Raw genomic sequence first — 19,863 nt, 5'->3', positions numbered from 1 at the left:
CATGCACTAATTCTATACCTATAAAAACACTGATATGGTAGAGCTGAGTTTAGGTTGAGAGGTTAAATGCTTGATAGGTCCAATAAATGTCTTCTGCCAGCAACAATTTCACTTCAAAGTCACCTTCAGAGGCAGGTATAAGTGCATGACATGCAACTAGAATAGAGTAAAAGCTGCAGTAATGGCTGGATCCTTGTTTTACCCCAGTGAAAGGCTTTTATTGGTGCCTAGAAATAATTTATTTTGGCAGGTCGTCAGAGGCCTTTATTTCTAAAAGTGACATGATTTACTTTTGTTCGGCTAAAGTCTCACAGCTCATATATATTCATGTCAATTTGAAGCATACAAGTATCACTTAAGAAACTATTTTTGCTATTACTGCTGGAACCAGTCGTGATGATTCACTATTTACTTTTTATACCCCATAGTTCTTATGGGGATTTTAAGCCAGAGGAAAAGGAAGCAGTGACTTTAGAAGAAACAAAATCCTCCCTCTCACAGTTTGACCGGAGATAAGTTTGCTTCAAGAGCAGCCTTACAACCAGTACTGGGCTAGCTACTTGATAAAAATCAAAAGTAATCCACAAAAAAAAAGAGCTTCATTGCACCTAAACAACAGAAATGTTGCCAGCTAGGCTACAGCAACACAGAATCTAAGCTACACTATGGACAAGAATATTTCACAGTCAACTGTAAGTGATATGATTAGAGAGTGGAAGCATTTAGGAACAACAGCAACTCAGCTACAAAGTAGAAGATCAAGAAGATGGACAGATGTTTACCAATCTGCAAAAATACAGCGCCTTAAAATTGATAACCAATTTAAAAATAATGCCTAAACATAAAATCACGAAGTCTTTAAACATCCCACCATCAACGGTCAATAATATCATCCAAAGATTCAGAGAGTCTGTAGACATCTCACAAGGGACAAGGCTGAAGGTCAATATTGGATGCTCATAATCCTTAGGCCCTGTAGGTGGCACTGTATTATGCACAGGCATGATTCTGTGCTGGAAATCACTGCATGGGCTCAGGAGCACATCCAGAAATCACAGTTGGCTGTGCCATCCACAAGTCGAGTACATAGTGTTAGTTCAGGCTGGCCAAGGAGTCAAGCACGGCCATAATTGCCTGGCTATCCTCTGCTGCTCTCTCTGTAAGCTGCTCTTGCAGCACTCCTCCACCCTAGCTCCTCCTTCATTCTGCTTCTTACTTTATCTATGGCATTCTGTTGTCACTGATGTCTGCTCTGTGCTGGGCTTTTTCCTGCTTCTCTCCCTCCCTTATGTTTTCCTTATCGGCATAGGTAGAGCAGGAACTTGTGCTGTTCCTGATTAATGCTTTCCATGTTGGCTCGTGGAAGGGCAGCCACACCACAATAGCCACATGGTTAATAAAGAAATATTAATAACCACAATTATGTGTGTTTTGACAAAGTGGTTCTGACTAAAGCTGTATCATGCAAAGAAGAAGCCATATGTGAACAGGATCCAGGAATTCTGCCATCTCCATTGAGCCAAAACTCTATTAAAATGGACTGTGGCAAAATGGAAAACTGTTCTGTGGTCAGATGAATCAAAATTAAATTTTTTGGGGGGAAGCATGAACACTGTATCCTGTCGATTAAAGAGGAGAGGGACCATCCAGCTTGCTGTCAGTGCTCACTTCAAAAGCCTGCATCTCTGATGGTATGAGGTTGCATTAGTGCCTATGGCGTGGGCAGCTTACAGATCTGGAAAGGCATCATTAGGTTCAGAGCAGCATATATGCTCCCATCCAGAAACATCTCTTTCAGGGAAGGGCTTGTATATTTCAGCAAGACAATGCTAAACTACATACCACATCCATCACAACGGCATGGCTTCACAGTCAGAGTCCAGGTGCTGAACTGGCCTGTCTGCAGTCCAGGCCTTTTGACAAAGAATCAGTTAGAATAATACAATAGACAAGAATGGGACAACATTCCTCTCCCAAAACTCCAGCAACTGGTCTTCTCACTTCTCTGACTGTTGTTGGAAGAAAAGAAGATGATACACAATGGTAAGCATGTCCCTGTCCCTACATTTTTGAGACATGATGCATCCATCAAATTCAACATAAACTAATGTTATTCATGAAATGGTAAAATGTCTCAGTTTCAACATCTGAAATGAAGTATATGGTCTATTGCATATAAATTATGGGCTTATGAGACTTGCATTCTGTTTTTATTGACATTTTACACAGCACCCCAACTTTTTTGGAGTTGGGGTTGTAGATAAAGGAACAGGAATAATAAAGGGAACCTTTCCCTCTCCATACCAGCTGGATGTGATGTGTAAGTATGGTCACCTGGACCCTACCACACTACTGCCACTGATTCAGAGAACAATGCTACCACAATGCCACTGTAAAAATGCAGCCACACCACTATTTGTCTTACCAAACACTGACCAGATCACTCACAAGTTTAGCCCACTAGGATGCACTCAACCTTGAGTGTTCTCACACATTTACATGTGCATATAAGCCAACTCATTACTGCAGATTTGTACCAAAAAATCTGGAAATAATAACCCCCTGCGTGGACCATTAGCTGTTTCATAGCTGGAAGTGTATCTGCCCACACCCTACTGTTGCAGTTATACTGACCTGTAAGCACAGAGTCCAAATTGTTCTGACTGGGCATTGTTGTTAATAATAGATGGCTTAGTACTTTTTACCCTGGAGCATTAAAAGTTCATCCAGTGAATCGCTGTGTTATTCTGTCAGTCATGGAGTCGACTACAGCATTTGATCTCCTTGCTGAATATGCTTCTTTATGTAAGGGTGGATGTGTGCATGTTTAAAGGTGTACAGAGTTTGTATGGTGAAGTGCATTTAAGTCAGCTATGGATGCATGTGTGTGAGACGGGTTTTGGTCTGTGAGTAGCTGATCTCTTTATTTATTTATTTATTTCTAGAGACAACGTGTATTAATCAGCATCACTGTAAACATGCCAGTTCTAGCCAAAAGGCTAACAGATGTTGTTCAACTGTTGTATTCTGGGGACAAATCTGTTTGTGCACCAACATTCTGGGGACTTACCTGACAGCTGGGGACAAAAATTAGGTCTACTCAAGGTCTGTTTATTCTAGAATATAAAGCTGCATTTTAAACAAGGTTGGTTCAGTATGGTAGCTAGTTTTTACTGTCAAAAGTTAGGAAAGATACCATGATAACTGATCTGTATCGTCCTATCTTTTGGCATCCTTCTGTTAAGGTATCAGTCTACCTATTCAATCCTAAAGAGCTGAGCTAGACTTGCTGCAGTCTGTTGACTGGTTGAAAGACTCATCACCTCCCCTCCAGCTGTGATAATGGACTAACACAAAATATGCCATGCTTTGTACTGTTCTGAATGGCTGCTCCCCCTCATAAACATGCTTTTTAATGATGATACTGGTAAACTATTCTGTAAGTAAGCCTTTTTGGGTACTCGTTTGATTTGCAGTCATATCTTGCAGGGTCCAGCTCCAGTTTCAAAACCTTCCTTCTTTCATTTTTGTTTTTTAAAGTCATGAAAAAATGCTGAATTGTCACTGGTGAAGAGCTGTTTGTGACCAGCTCGTATTAGTACAATAAGCAGCAAATGGATGGAAATGTAAGCAAGGTCAGGGCTTACTATACCAAACAATACCGAGCCTAATGCCTTGTTTCCACATATGCATGGTTACAGAGGTAGGTCAACAGGAAGTCCATTCATTTCTATGGGAATCTCCATGATGTCTAATGTTTTATCCGGAATGTTCTGCGTGCAAGTTGGAAAAATGGAACTTTTGCAGTAGATTTTTGAGAGACTGTATGAAAGTGTGCTAGCTGACCAAGCTGCTAACAAGCTAAGCTAGGTAAAAGCAACTCATATTTATCAGCTTGATATAACATGCAGTCTTATTAACCACTTTGATATGAAATATAGTAGGCTTTATCAGTCGATATGAAGTGCGGCAAGACTGTTTTGGTAGTGTCAGATATATGTTAACATTTAAGTGAAAATTTGTGAGGGATTTAACATAAGTCCTTATATGAAATATGCTGCTTTCCTGGTTGGCCAATTTCTTCAATTATTGCTTGATATGCAATATTAATATTAATGCACGGCTGAGCAGCTACATGCAAGTCTCACATCACCATGCAGCACTACTGTGCAGCAACCACCTAACTCTATCTACCATGACTGAGGTGAATTTGATTCATTTCAAACGGGTGTAACAAGGCGCTGCACTAAAAGGAAAACAGGGAACAACAAATACTGACTCAGCAGTTTAGAAAAATGGGAACAATGAGAAAACTGTTGTAGGAGATAAAGGCAAAGCAGATAATGCAAATTAGATTCTTTTTTAAAATACCACCTGGGATTGACTGTGAGTCATGTCAGGGTCTTCACATGTGATGTGTCTTGTGTGAGAGCGCACCTTCAATAGCGAACGGCTTCCCCACGGTGAGCAGCTTGCAGTCTGCATCGATAGAGACCTCAAAGTCCAACAGAGCTTTGTCCATGATGAAGGCATCCAGGGTAGGAGGATCTGTCCTTCACCACCGACACACAAACCACATGAAAGAGAGATGGAGAGAGAAAGAAAGAGACGTGCATTAATTGGAGACAGGGAACTGCAAACTTTTGAAGCCCTGCAAATCAGATTAAGTTCCCAAACTTACTCACACTCCTCTGACCTGTGCAGGAACCCTGCATTTAGGGCTGCCGTCCCACTCTGTCATTTAAACAGAGGATGAGATTAACTGCATTCTAATACGGCGTGTAAACACATACATCATTACCTAAACTAACAGGCTCTGTGGTGCACTGATAAGGATTAAAACACACCCATGAAGACTCTTCCTACTCCTCCAATATCGATCCAATTGACCCTAATTGACCCCTAATTAAAGACTGTTCCTCTGTTGCCGGCCTCAGCTGGCAGGAGATAAGTCACAGGATGCGCAGCAAAACAGGCTGCATTTTAATATTATCCTTCAACACAAACACTCAAATTGAAAAACAGACACCCAGACAGCTAGATGAGCGCACCACCTCTTCATTTCACAAGCAGATTTGTTCCCACATGCCCGTATACACGCACCAATTAAATGGCAGACGGTGCCAAAATTGTGTCATATTGAAAAAAGCATGCATGCACACACGCACTGTCAGATGGAAAAAAGTAGAACAGGCTGATCAAATTACCTGCAACTTGTTATTATTCAGGATGTTTACCGCTAAACAAACAAAAAGGTTGACTTTATAAAGTCGTCGCTGTGCTGGCGAAGCAGAAAAGTCTGTTTTTCTGTGCCTAGACCTGTCAAACTCGAAGCACAGGGAGAGGAGACAGGAGAGAGCCTTCTTTTGGGACTAAAGATGGGCGGAAGTTATCCGAAGCCTGGCCTTGGGAATTAAGTAGTTTGTGTGTGAGCGTGCGTGTGGCATTAAAGTGTGTAAGGGTGGCTGTAAGTTGTAAGCCTCTGTGAGTATACATCCTTTCTAGCTATACATTAGTGCTCATGCCAAGCAGCATGTGTAGCCCCGGGCATTCTGTCTCTCCAGGATCATATTTTTTTTCTCCTCTGAAGATTTGAGTGTGGTATTGGGGTCAGTAGTTCTGCCAACGCAGTATTTTACAGCCTCACTCTGCTCCCTGTGACTCCCACTTCTGCTCCCCCTCGTACGCAAACAAACGCCGCCTTCATCGCCCCCCGCACTCATCCTCTTTCTCTGAACAAGCGCTTTGTATCTTTCAGCACTCGTATCACAAAGTCAGCACATGCGTTATCTCAGCATCTCTGCTGGAGCTCCATGGAGGAGGCTTTGTGTGGAAGAAGCATATGTCGTTAGAGCTGAGTGCGTTTGCTGTGAGCTACAGTACGGCTCTGTGTTTGTTCTGGGTTAAACTAGAATAAATATGGTTTTGGTTTAACTGGAACAGATCACATTCAAGTGATGGAATTTCAACTATAACATAGAGTCAGTAAGAAACAAATGTTTTATAAGAACCATCTTAATCCATGGAAAGCAGATGGTTATTTCATTGCTGTAAATAGTTATAAACTGGAACAAATGTCAAACAATAAGACAGTTTGTGAAATTTTATCCCTGCTGGATATTTTAAAGTCAACTGTAAGAGAGATTAATAGAAAGTGGAAGCATTTAGGAACAACAGCAAATCTGCCACAAAGTGGAAGACCACATAAAATCTTCCACTTAATGTAATCTAAAAATGAATGCCCAAGCAGCTGCATGCAAGCATTACATCACCAAATGACTAAATCATAAGAAAAGTCATTTAAAGTGGTGTTCTTCCTTAAAACTGCAAGCCACTCACAAACCATTCTGGGATTGCTTGCAGTGTCAACCGAAGAGGCCACTTTTAACAGCTTTTCTCCCTCATTATTTGAAATTCAGCCATGAAATGATAACAGTGGTTTACTCCCGTCTCTACTCATCATCCTGCTGTTGTTTTGATTGAGAGCCCCCTGGTGGCAGGATTTAAATACTGCGCATTTAAATATAGGCAATTAAAATCAAAATTTAACAATCATACTTTCATTCTTTTGAACTTATTTTTATAATTACCTCAGGTCAACGCTTTATAAGCAAACAAGTGATCTGCTGTGATAAGGGTTTGTAGAGTTGTGAAAAGAACTTTATCGATGGATGTGTATTAGTGCAGAGTGGACCAAGCCTCCTGAGGACAGCTCATAGTTTAATTTGACTGCATGAAAATGGTGTTAGAGCATGTAAAATGTAGGCATGCTGAGTGAGAAAGCGGTCCTTTTAGCATTAATTATTTCTTCTTATTTATTGTGATGTTTGCACTGAGTAATGTAAGCTTGTCCTGCTATAACACAACAAACAAAGGCATTAATTTCAGGATGGCTTAACCTTTTTTGTCTGTGATGCCCCCCACTCTCCTGGGAATGCTCTCCACAAGACTTCAGAGCATGCCTTATTTGTGTCCATTCAGCCAAAAGAGCATGTGAGGTCAGGTGTTGGATGTTTGACAAGAAGCCCTGGCTCGTAATCAGGGTTCTAATTTCTCCCAAAGGTGTTCAGGTGTTGAGCTCTTGGCTCTGTGCTGGCCGCTCCAGTTCCTCCACACCAAAATATTTAAACAGGTTTTTACAGACTTTGCTTTGGGCTTCAGGAAAAGGTACACTGGAAAGGGAAGTAACCTTTCTTTATTAAACTAAACTCCCATTTGTCTAAAACACCTTAACACTCTGCATTGTAGTGGGTACATTTAGAGTAACTTGACTCCTTTGATACATTTCAATTTGGACATTTTTCTCCATGGAGACTTCATGGCTTTGACTGTGGGTGTCCACTGAATTTTCAGAGTAACATACTGATTAAAAGAATGATGTAATAGTGATCCAATAGTGCAAATATGATTGAAGGTCCAACACCTGTAATGTGAAGGACGAAGCTGTTTCTGCTCAAGTCTTTCATGGAGGATGAATTCATTAAGGACAGCAGAGGTCAGGCAGCAGACACCAATGTGTGTTAGTTGCTGTGGTTACATAGCTCGCAGATTAATGACAGATCTTTGTGTTGAGTAAAAAATCAGAACAGGCTTATGTGATACTTACATAATAGGAGTATGTAGTGCTGTGATAAAGTCTTTGCTACCTTCATGAGTTTTAATTTTTGCACATCTGTCACAATTAAATCTTTCAGATCATCAAACAAATCTTAATCTTAGACAAAGATAACCTGAGTAAATACAAAATGCAGTTTTTAAATGATGATTTCATTTATCAAGGGGAAAAAAGCCACCCAAAACTACTGGGCCCGATGTAGAAATATAAAAACCTAAACCTAATAACTGGTTGTTCCACCCTTGGCATTTTTGTCCAGTCTCTTTCTTGTTGTTGAATCATGAACACTGACCTTAACTAAGTCCAGTGAGGCCTGCAGGTCTTTACATGTTCTGGGTTCTTTTGTGACCTCTTGGATGAATCATTGCACTCTTGGAGTCATCTTGGTAGATCAGCCACTCCTGGGAAGGTTCACAACTGTTTCGAGTTTTCTCCATTTGTGGATAATGGCTCTCACTGTGGTTCAATGGAGTCCCAAAGCCTTAGAAATGACTTTTTAACCATGTCAGTGACTGTTCTTGAATTTCTTTAAATGCGTTGCTTTCTGAGGTCTTTTAGCCTATTTCACTTTGTCAGACAGGTTATAATTAGGGGATTTCTGGATATGGTCTGGCTGTAATCAGGCCTGGGTGTGGCTAGTGAAACTGAACTCAACTTTCCAAAGAATGCGATTAATCACAGTTAATTCATGATTTGACAAGGAGAGGCAATGACTTTCTCCACATATGGCCAGGTAGGTTTGGTTGACTTTTTCCCCTTTATATATAAAATCAACTGACAAAACTTTGTTGACGTGTGTTTTAATTTTGATATTACAATTTTTTTTTTGTAATTTTCTTTTCATCAGAAAGCCAAATTATATATTGACCACTATTGATTTATAAAATAGGTAAAAGGGTAAAACATCCAAGTGGGTGCATGACTTTATAGGCACTGAATTTTTCCTTTCATCCATTAAGCTTTTGAATTAACCTTAACAACTTTTCATTAAGCTTTACTATTTCATTTTTACGACCATTTTTGTTCCTTTAATTTCTTTTTAAACTCTTCCTTCCTTAAAATTGAGCGTCCTTTGTTGTATTCATTTTTAATACATTATGTAACACAGTTTAAACTGCCGTCGTATTAAAATGTGTTATATAAATAAACTTGCCTTGCCGCCTTGCTTTCATCTGAACACAATCCCCATTCGGCTCCTGACTCATACACCCCTTTTTCCTTCTCATTTCTATTATTTGTCCCTGAACCTCATTCATCTGTAGGTTCAATACTTCTAATGAACAAAAACTTTTTTTTTTCCTTGAACGAAGGGTACTTCTTATGAAAATGTAATTTAATATTTTTGTCCTTGCTTCAACTTTCTGTTGTTATCAAGTAAACCTGGATACAGAAAGTGATGAGTGTTAGATCATATTTGGTTGATGCAAACGCATCTTTTGAAGAGAACAACCAGCACTGGCTTAGACCAGGGGTTCTCTGTCTTTTCAGCCCCCGACCCCTGAAAAGGTGCCAGGGACCGGGACCCCCACTGTTCCTGAGTTAACAACAGTGTTGCACAATCAAGATTAGTCATGTATAGACAAGGCCACTCATAAGGGAGGATAAAGGGGAGAGCCAAACTGGGGGCCCAGTCAAACTGGGGGCCCATAGAAGTCAGCAAAATCATGGTCCATTGTAACTTTAATCTGTGAGAACCACATACATTGATTAACCTGAATAATGACCATTGTTAAAGCAACAGAAAAATGTTTTTAATTCATTTGTGCCGTAGTTTATTTATAGTACAAGTGTATATCCCTTTTCTCACAAAACACAATTGTAATGGGTTAATAATGGCTAAAATGTGTAAAAGATGGTAAAATTAGAGTTAAAAAGTGAAGAAATTGGATTCTAAAAGTAGCAAAAATGGGTTAAAAGTGGCAACAGTTAGATAAAAGTGGCAAAAGAAACTGATTAAAGTGGTGACATGGGCATAAAAGTGGAAAAAGGGTCAACAGTGGCAATATTGGCTTTAAATTGGCGAAAATGATTGGAAAAGGTGGAGAAAGTGGATTTTAAAAGTAGCAAAAAAGGGATAAAAGTGGCAAAGGTTAGATAAAAATGGGAAAAAATATGCAAACACCGGAAAAAATGGATAAGAGTGGAAAAAATGTTGGAAAAGGTCGTGAAATGACATTTTAAATGTTGCAAATATGGGTTACAGGTAGCAAAATTCAGATAAAAAGGGGGAAAAATTGGCCCTAAAGCAGCAAAAATTGGTTAAAAGTGGCAAAAAAATAGGCTAAAAGTTGCAGGAATGGATTAAAGCAGAAAAAAATGTTATAAAAGGTGGTAATATGGGATTTTATGAGTAGAAAAAATGGTTCAAGTTAAAAACATTAGCATAAAAAGTTGTAAAAGGGGTCAACAGTGGCAATACTGGCTTTAAATTGGATTTTAAAAGTAGCAAAAATGGGATAAAAGTGGCAAAGGTTAGATAAAAATGAAAAAAATATGCAAACACAGGCAACAATGGATTAGAGTAGAAACAATGTTGGAAAAGGTGGTGAAATGACATTTTTAAGCCAGTAAATATGGGTTAGAAGTGGCAAAATTCAGATAAAAGTGGAAAAATAGGCTGAAATTGGCTAAAATTAGTTCAAGTGGAAAAAAGGTTGAAAAGGTAAAGAAATTGGATTTTAAAGGCATCAAAAACGGGTAAAAGGTGGCAAAAGTAATACAAAAGTGGCAAAAAATAGGCTAAAAATGGCAGAAATTGATTAAAGCAGAAAAATGGTTGGAAAAAGTGGTAAAATGGATTTTAAAAATTAAAAAAAATGATCAAAGTGGAAAAAATTGGCATAAAAAGTGGTATAAGGGGCAATTTTGGATTTAAAGTGGTAAAAATGTTAATAAAAGGTGGTGAAACTGATTTAAAGTGGCAAAAATGTGTTTAAACTGATAAATATGGGTTAACTGAGGCAGAAAAATAGAGTGGCAGAAATGGTAAAACTGGCAAAATAGGCATAACAAATAGTGAAATGTGGTTAAATTGGGCAAAACGGGTGTAAAATAGGTTCATAGTGGCAATAATGGGTCAACAGAGGCAACAATAGGTGGAAAGTGCCAAGAACTGGTTTGGATGTGGCAGACACAGGATGAAATCGTTGTGGGAAGGATTTAAAAGTGGCAAAAATGGCTTATGAGTAGAGGAAAAGGGCAGAAAAGGTGGTGAAATGAGATTAAAAATGTAGCTGAAATGGATGTAAATTGGCAAAAATGTGTAAAAGAGCCAAATGGGCTCAAAATATTTAAAATTAATGAAAAGTGGCAAAATTGGGTGGGAAAAGTTGTTAAAAAGTGGCACAATAAATACTTCCAACATCAGAACCAAATATTAGTTTGACACACCTTTCAGCTCCAAAATGAGGAAACTGTTAGCCAGGATGCTAGCACCAATGCTACTGATAAAACACACATGCATTGATACTATCAATAAATCACGACTGAGGCGGGCCCATCCTCTTGGTTTTTCAAGGGCCTGGTATGTGGGCAGGCCTGTGTGCAGACTTACTTTTTACTGATCTTTCAAACATTACTTTGATTTAAACATAAATCTCAGCAAATGACCATGATCTTTATTTTACATTTAACTAATTTGATGCATATAATTAAAGAAAAAAAAAAGTTAAATAAACAACTTAAATAATCACGTTGAGAATCTCTGACTTAGACATCTGCGGGTCGAATAAATCAAATGTTGAAAATCCCTAAATGAAGCTTACACTGAACTATCGTCTTGTTTCTGGATAGAAAAGTCAGTCGTCATAAACATTAATAACAGCGTCCCCAGGCAGGAAATCAAAACATCAAAGATAGAAATTGATGGCTCCATTGGGTGACACATTTTGGATTTGACGACTGATAAATGACTGACTTTATGGGCTTGTAGATGTTTTGATTAAGACCTCAGATCTGAATCAGATTTAAAAGTGTGCAACTAAGGATTCAGAGAACATGCACACATCCATGGTGTTTGTTTCCATTTTTCACTTTCTGCAGATGCCCTCCACATTATCTCAAGGTGAATTCATGAACTCTTTGGTGCACGTTTTAAAATTCAGATTGAATCATCAGGATATTAGAAAACATCGCACAGGAATTCTCTGTTACAGGATGATTTTCATAAGTATATTTTGTCTCTGATGTCTGTAAATCTTCCTGTTTGCTCTTGTTGTCTCCAGATAGAATTGCTATGCACGCTGCTCAGAATGCAAACGAGCTCCAGATAAGAGACGCAAACGTGACTGGATTGTTTAAGATCTGGTTTGAGTCTACATGAGCTCCTCATTTGTGTGCATGTGTCTTACTTTAACATGTGCACGCCTTCCGGGGTCGTAGGCTGGTTGAAGCGTCTCATGTAGTCATGCATCTCTGGGAAACTCTTCTTCATGTAATCCTCCGCGCTGCTCTCCCGCACCGTCCCAAAACGGAAGCCCAAGGAGGGGTGGTGCAGCTGGGAAAGTGACATGCGTGGAGAAGGCAGCAGATGTGATAGAAAGAGGAGAGAAGAGGGATGGGTATCATGATCGGGCTCATAAACTCCCTACGGAGAGGGGAAAGCGATAATCCAGCACAAATAATTCCTCTCTTTGCTCATTAGCCTGTCCTTGTGTGAGATTAGTTTGTGTGTACATGTAGCTGTGGGTCTGCATTTTGTGTGTGGTGTGCCGACATGTATGCATTTGCAAGTTTGTGCCCTTGTGCATGCTCTAACCTTGTCGTCATGAATGCCTGAGACCTGCTCGAAGGTCTTTTCCCCCACCATGACAGCAGCTAGGTTGGCTGTGTAGCTGGACAACACCAGTAAGCAGAAAATGGCCCAGAGGTTCATCAGGAAACGCCCAGTCCAGCATTTAGGAGTCTGCAGAGTAGAGGGAGAGATTTTTTGGTATTATGTCGCTCCTGTCTACTTTTTAGCATATAAAGATATCTAAAAAGATCAAAGAGAGTGTGGATGAAAAGCAGACCCTCAAGGATAAAGGGAGCTAAAAATATCTAAGCTCAAAAGTGAAAAATGTCACAATGTCAAGACAAAAGGGAAACAAACTGACACCATGGAGGAAGTGAAGATAACAAAGTTTGTATACCGGGAAAGTAAAGGGACAAATGTGTCAGGAAATTTCCTTTCAGGTATTGTCATAAATTCAGAAATCCCCATTATCTCAACCTCCTCGCCTTCAATCTCGTCCCAGATTAACCCCTGACTAAGGGTTATCCCGTTCATCAAAACACACTAGAAGACGTTAAAAAGAAAACCTAACAAAGTGTGACTGTTTGGGAGAGACATCAGAAATATCCGTCCATGAAATCACCTGCCTCAGGGACGAACCCACCTGAACAGACTGATCATTTATTCATCTTGCCAATTAAAATCCACTTAACAGGAGAAGAAAAAAGTGAATTTCTGGAGTTTCAGAGGCTTGAGATTAATGAGACATTAATTATACAAACAAGGCTGCAACCCTTTGTTACGATGATGTTTCAGATTCTCTGCGTAATGAGCGGATGAACTGAAAGGGGAAAAGAGGAGGTTGGCATGCACACTTTAAGAACAAATTTATAACAAATATTGTTCTAGGCTTCTTGGAGCTGAATATATTATTTTTTAGGTGCCTTTTGGGAGATTTGGGAATGTTTCTGTGCCCATTCATTTCGTAGAGAACCTATGACGTCAAGCACTAATGTTGGACAAGAAGGCCTTGCTCCAAATCTCCGTTCCAGTTCATCCAAAAGGTGCTTGATGGGGTCAGGGCTCTGTGTGGGACAGTCAAGTTCTTACACTATGAACTAAAGAACCCATGTCTTTATAGTCCTTGCTTTATGCACTGAGGCACAGTCATGCTGAAATAGAGAAGGGTCTTCCCCAAACTGTTGCCACAAAGCTAGAAGCAACGTATTGTCCAAAAATGTCTTGGTATGCAGAAGCATTAAGATTGGCCTTCATTTGAGATAAGGGGCCTAGCCCAAACCCTGACAAACAGCCCCATACCATTAGCCCTCCTCCACCACACTTTACCGTTGGCACAATGCAGTCAGGCAGGTAATGCTTTCCTGGCATTTGCCAAACCCAGACTCACCCATCTGAATGCCAAACAGAGAGAAACACATTTCCACTGCTCCACTGTCCAGCATTGGTGTGCATTACACCAGTGGTTCTCAACTGGTGGGTTGGGACCCAAAAGTGGGTCGCAAAGCCATTTTCAGTAGGTTGCGGATGTGTGCCTGGGAAAATAATTGTGCCAAATTTTCTATGAGACTCTATAAAACATACATTTTTTGTCCTGTTTCATTGTTTTGTTACACCCTTTGTACTGACTTAGGCCAAGCTCTGCTATTTTTAATTAAATACATCGGATTGACCAAAAAATCTCGAAATTGTTGGTCGCAATTGTCCTTGAGGAGTTGGAGGTAAGTCTTGTGACTCAACCAGTTTAGACGCACTGTTTCACACAGCTCCATCTGACACTAGGACTTGGGGATGTTAGCTCCTTAGCAATGGTGACTAATATTATAAGAAAGTGGAAGCGTTTAGTAACAACAGCGACTCAGCCACAATGTGGAAGATAATACCTGTTCATTACTGAATTCAGGTGTTTTAATCAGACCCGTTGCCACAGGTGGACGAAATCCAGCTCCTAGCCATGCAGTCTCCATTTGCAATATTACATGGTCATTCTGAAGAGCTCAGTGACTTCATGCATGGTACTGTGATGGATACCACCATGCCAGTAACACGGTCTATGAAATTTCATCCCTGCTGGATATCCCCCAGTCACCATTAAGTGATATTATTAGAAGGTGGAAGCATTTAGGAACAACAGCAACTCAGCTATGAAGCAGAAGACCACTTAAAATCACAGAGGGGGATCAACAAGTGATAAGGCGCATGATGTGTAAGTCATGAACGCCAACCACCACTGACATCAATGTAAGCACAGTAACTGTGTGGTGGGAGCTTTATAAATGGGTTTCCATGGCCGAGCAGTTGCATGCAAGCCTCACATCACCAAGTCCAATGGCATGCTTGGATGGAATGGTGGAAAGCACACTGACACTGGACTGTCCTGTGAAGTAACGAATCACATATCTATGTTTTGCAGTCAGATATACGAGTCTGGGTCTGGTGGAAGCCTTGAGAACATTACTTGCCTGGTTACATTTTGCCAACTGTGAAGTTTGGTGGAGGAGGGATAATGGTACTGGGCAGTTTTTCAAGGTCTGGTTTAGGCCCCGTTGCTCCAGTGAAGGCCAATCTTAATGTTTGAGCATACCAAGACATTTTGGACCATGCTATGCTTCAAACTTTGTGGCAACAGTTTGTTTTCTAATCCAACCAGACTGGCCCACACAGATCCCTGACCTCGACCCCATCCAGCACCTTTGGGATAAACTGGAACAGAGATTGCTAGCCAGGCTTTCTAGTCCAAAATAAGTGCCTGACTTCATCAATGCTCTAGAGAATGAATAGGCACAAATTTCCATGGAAACACTCCAAAATCTTGTAGGAAGCCTTCCAGGTAGAGTAGAGGCTGTTATAGCTGTAACAGGAGGACAACTAAATATTAAAGTATGTGTATTAGAACACAGTGTCATATCTGACGACTTATGCTCCACCGTTGTGTTTAAATAAAGATACATTTTCTTATATCTAAAGTCAACATCCTTGTATTGGTGAGCAGTTTAGCACTTCCACAGCTTCTGTGAGCAAAAATATGAAACACTGTGATGTTACTCAAACAGCAGCCCTGCCTGGAATATAAGCCCACATACTACGTGACATTTTACTTCAAGGCTTTTGGGGACAAGCAAATATGTTTAGCAAGTATCGTGTCGCTTTGGGTGACATTAGCTGGGGTTGTAAAAGTGCTTAACTAAATCCAGTGCAGAGCAAAACACAGCTGCTGCATTATCCTCTTCTTGCATCCATAGAAAGCTTCCAGAAAGAGGGGAAACACCACACTGTGAATGTAAGAGTGTAGTAATATTTTAAACCAGCCTTTGATCGCACAAATTAATGTGGGCCAGTTGGTTAATGGTGTGCTAATGTGAGTTTATATGCTAATGCTCGAACAAACAGTTGCACTTCCACTTGCTCTTGTGTTTTAGTTTTAAAAATGACTTTAAGTCTATTTGACTTACTTGTTTTGGAGACTTTCCAAATTATAACAGTAAAGGTGACTTCATGGAAATTGTTCTTATTAGCAGTGTAGCAATCCATTTAGTTGCCCACTGTCTTCCCTGTGGCCTAAATAAACAGGACGCCTTGGCTGCGACCCAGCATGCAGAGGTTGTGCGTATGGCTCCAGGGAATTTTACCAGGTCACAACTGTGCTAATAGACACCATCTATTAATTGACACACTGCCCGTTGCAAGGATCAAAGTTATGACCTTTAAGTTACAGGAAGGTCTCTCTAATAGGATGGCCTGTGTTTCTCCTAAGTCATTTGCGCTCTCTCCCTTTTGGGACGGCATTTGAATATGCCTTTAAAGAAGTGTTATGATTGGATGCATGTTCAGCAAACAGGGGAGTGTAGACAGGAAATATTAAAACAAATGAGGTTTGAGATATTTATTAGAATGTGCCGCATGGAAATTTGAAAGACAGAACAAGTTATCATTATGATGGATTTTTGCAGTGTTGCTGTTTAAACAAACAAAGAATGCAGAAAACTGTTGTTTTTCATTGGGCATTGACTGCCAGTGTGACTCAATCAGTCAAATCTGACATTTAATATATTCATGCATTTTAACAAGCCCCCCCACTATATTTAACAGATTGTTTTTCATTTTGCAACAAATATGAGGTATGGCTATTAGGAAACAAGACTAATGCTGTCAGAAAACTTTATTTAACAACATCTTTCTCTTGCAGTATACGCTCTTCTGCAGACAGTTGTCTCAGAATTCCCACGGTGCTAAATCAGGTGAATCAGGAGGGTGATAATGACTGCTTTTGTTTTTTTTTTGGGGGGGTGGGGTGGGGGGGTCAGAAACTGCTTTACTGAGCGCAAAGTGAGCTGGTGTCTTGTCTTGATGAAGAATGAAACTATTCTTCCACAATTGTGGTCTCTTTCTTTTTTAATACTGTTGATTCATTGTTGACCCTTCTGGAACCCACTCCTCCAAAATGATACTCTTCATTGTGAAAGACACGATCAACATGGCCTTGAATTTGGAATTACTTTGTCGTGTTTTCTTAAACCTTAGTGACGACGGTGTTTACAATAGCTGCTACTGCAGGGAGGGATTAGCAGTGGAAAAGTGGCATATTTATCAGAATTGTGCCACATTTTTGTATCAAAATAAGAGCAAAGAGCAACACCAAAATCTTTTCTTGGCAGAAAAAAAACCATTTTGCTCTTCTCCTGACCGGCCTTGTCATAAGTTTAATCCACATCGTCCTCCGTTGTTTATGCACTAGGGCAGATACTGCCGGTCAAGCTGACTGGTCTTGACGGCTGATGGTCCATCATGAATGTGACGGACAGAAAATGTTTGTCCAGTCACTCTCTGATAATTTCTGAAAAAGTCCTGCCCTTCCCAAACATTCTCTATGGGAGGTTTCCCAGATGAATTTAAAATACTTCCATGCAATGGCTATATTAAACAGTCTGGCTGGCATATCAGGTTAGACCAGGGGTGTCCCAACTGGCCCAGGGGCGAAATTTGGCCAGCAGTCCAGTTTTGATTGACTTGCAGCAAATTCTAGAAAAAAAATGAAATATGGCCCAAATCTGAGCATGAAACTTGTACTTGAATGTATTGTACTTCTCAGTTCCAGCACATGGCAGGTCTACCATGCTAATTCTGTAAAGAATAGTGTATTGATGTGTTTTTTTGTGGGACTAAATCGAGAAAATACTGTACATGGTAAACATATCTGCAACCAAAATAATAACAATGAGTTATGGCAGCAAATAACTGCCATAACTCATTGTTATTGGGGGGGGGGGGCAGTGGCAGTTGGGGCCAAACAGGGCCCCCTGAAATCTGATTAGCCTCCCCAAAAACCTGGAAATGATCATCTGCTTGCCTTGTTAGCCATTAATTTGAGCATTTAGCGTTAGTTCAGGCAGAAAGCTCTTCCATAATCATGCAGGCCCTTATTGATTGACAGCCAGCTGATTTGCTCTAAGCACACTATTGGCTAATTGCTCTCTTGCTGCCTTATCTGAACTGCTCGTGCCTGGTCAAGCTCTGCTGTTCTCTCTGCAAACTGCTCTTGCAACCCTCCTCCACCCCAGCTCCTCCTTTATTCTGCTTCTGACTTAATCAGTGTCATTCTGTTGTCATTGATGCCTGCTCTGCTCTGGGCTTTTGCTGCTTCCTAATTGAACTTGCCATTTAGGCACACTCAATCACTAAGCATATCTTAACACACATTATATTGGTTTTAAAAACTTTCATATACCTCATTTAGGGGGTATCAAAATGGCCCCAACATCCTTATATATTACTGTATGTGGCTCTCAGTGGATAAAGTTTGGACACCTCTGGGATAGATGATGGTGTTTTCCAACGCATTGACTGCTTTTTAGTCTCAGAAGAAGTACTGAAAGATTCAAGTTTCATTGCATGAAATCACTCCGTCTAAAAAAATGTTTTTTTCAATTTATTCTAAAATGTCTTCACAAATTTGCTTGCGTTTTTCTTTTTGATCAGGAGTTAGAAGTTTTGGGACAAACTTTAGTTTCAAGTTTTCATGCAAATTTGGCCAAACTGTCTCTTTATCAATGGAGACCATCTCTGCTGTCATTCTTATAATGAATTTTTGATCATTTAGAATGAATTGTTCAATTTGTTGAATATTTTCAGATGTTTTTGATGTGCATGGGTGACCAGAACAATTAATGGCTTGGACATTTTCTCTGCCTTCACAAAATGTTTTGTGCCATTCATACCGCCTGCGCCAGACTGGTGTGTTGCATCATTTGATGTGGCTCAATTACAGACGCCAACACACACTGACAGCAGCACGTCAACAGCCCTGGCTGGGCTGGGCACCTGATACCAGAGACAAAATCCTGCTTTGGGATCGCCTCCCTGCCTCACTGGGTAAGTGAAAAAACAATAGGAGCAGTGGTATTTCACCAGGAACTGGGACCTCCGCAGTGGACGCACAGGTGATATATATAACACTCAGTGTGACTGTGAATCAGATGGATTTATCCTCATAAGAGCAGTCTCATTATTTAATAGCCATACCTTGTAGTGTAGTAGAGTAGATGTGTATCCCTTGCCTTAGCTTTTTTCCTTTTAACCTTCGTTAGCTGACTCCATCTTGCCCACCCACCAGGCCTCTCCCCTTTACATCATCCTCTGTCTACCCACTTCCATGACACCCTCATTGTGTTGCTCTTCTCGTCTCGGCTTGCCAGCTTACCCTTTCAACCCTCTCTCGCCATCTTTCTGTCAACCTCCTTATTACCTCCTTTTTAGGCCCATTTCCTGATTTGCCCTTGTAACCTTTCCACCCCCTGCTGGCTCTCCTCCACCTGCCTTCTTGTTTTCAACTTTGCTTCTGCCTACATTGGGGAGTTAACCTCTTCTCGCTCCCTCTTTTTCCACCTTCATCCATCCCCATCATCCCCAGCATAACTCCTTCAATCTCTGTCAGCCCACTTACCCTTTCCCCTCTCCCTCCCTGTATGTGCATTATCCTCCTTGTAGCTCCCTACTTCATCACTGCCTACCTTTTTAACCTCTCCCCTCTCCATCTTCTCCCCTACTCGGCCATCTCTATCCCCCTTCTCTTTTTACGGGCTTGTGCACATTTTCCCGTAATGTGAATCACCTCCTCCTTTTCAATGCAATTTCTTTTCCCTATCTTGCATGATGCCTATTTATCACACAGATGAGAGCTGGTTTACCTTGGTGGCGACAGTACGCCCAAACAGTATGGCGTAGCAGAGATTGAGGGCGGAGGAGTAGGAGAAAACTCGCAGCCTGTTCCTGCCATGGGGTGTCATGCCGAAGGGGCTGTTCCACTCGTACAAGGTGAGGAAGAGCGCAGTGAGATGGAGCGTGACGAAAATACCCACCCACATGGACCAGTGTAGAGGCCACATGAAGGCTCCAATAGGCGCTGCAGTGTCTTTGCTACGAACCTGAAACAAAACCATGCAAGAAACCGGATTTATACAAGAGTTGCTAATATTCTGCTTTGTGCAAAATTATTCAAATTCAACCCTAAGTTTGAAGGATC

At 40.6% G+C, this 19,863-nt stretch overlaps 1 protein-coding gene across 1 annotated transcript in view; it reads right to left on the bottom strand.

Moving 5' to 3' along the window:
- grin3ba (glutamate receptor, ionotropic, N-methyl-D-aspartate 3Ba) overlaps nt 1–19,863 on the bottom strand; it is a 165,320-nt gene that overhangs the window by 30,829 nt on the left and 114,628 nt on the right. Inside the window, exons 5-8 of the mRNA XM_041811979.1 lie at nt 19,529–19,765; nt 12,372–12,518; nt 11,965–12,110; nt 4,438–4,553 (exon numbers count right to left, since the gene is read on the bottom strand). Coding sequence (XP_041667913.1) covers nt 4,438–4,553; nt 11,965–12,110; nt 12,372–12,518; nt 19,529–19,765 — 646 coding nt within the window. The remainder of the gene's footprint in view (nt 1–4,437; nt 4,554–11,964; nt 12,111–12,371; nt 12,519–19,528; nt 19,766–19,863) is intronic.

Source organism: Cheilinus undulatus, linkage group 18, assembly GCF_018320785.1.
Source record: "Cheilinus undulatus linkage group 18, ASM1832078v1, whole genome shotgun sequence".
NCBI lineage: Eukaryota > Metazoa > Chordata > Actinopteri > Labriformes > Labridae > Cheilinus > Cheilinus undulatus.
Note: the sequence above shows the minus strand (reverse complement) of the source record. Positions and strands in the feature narration are given on the sequence as shown.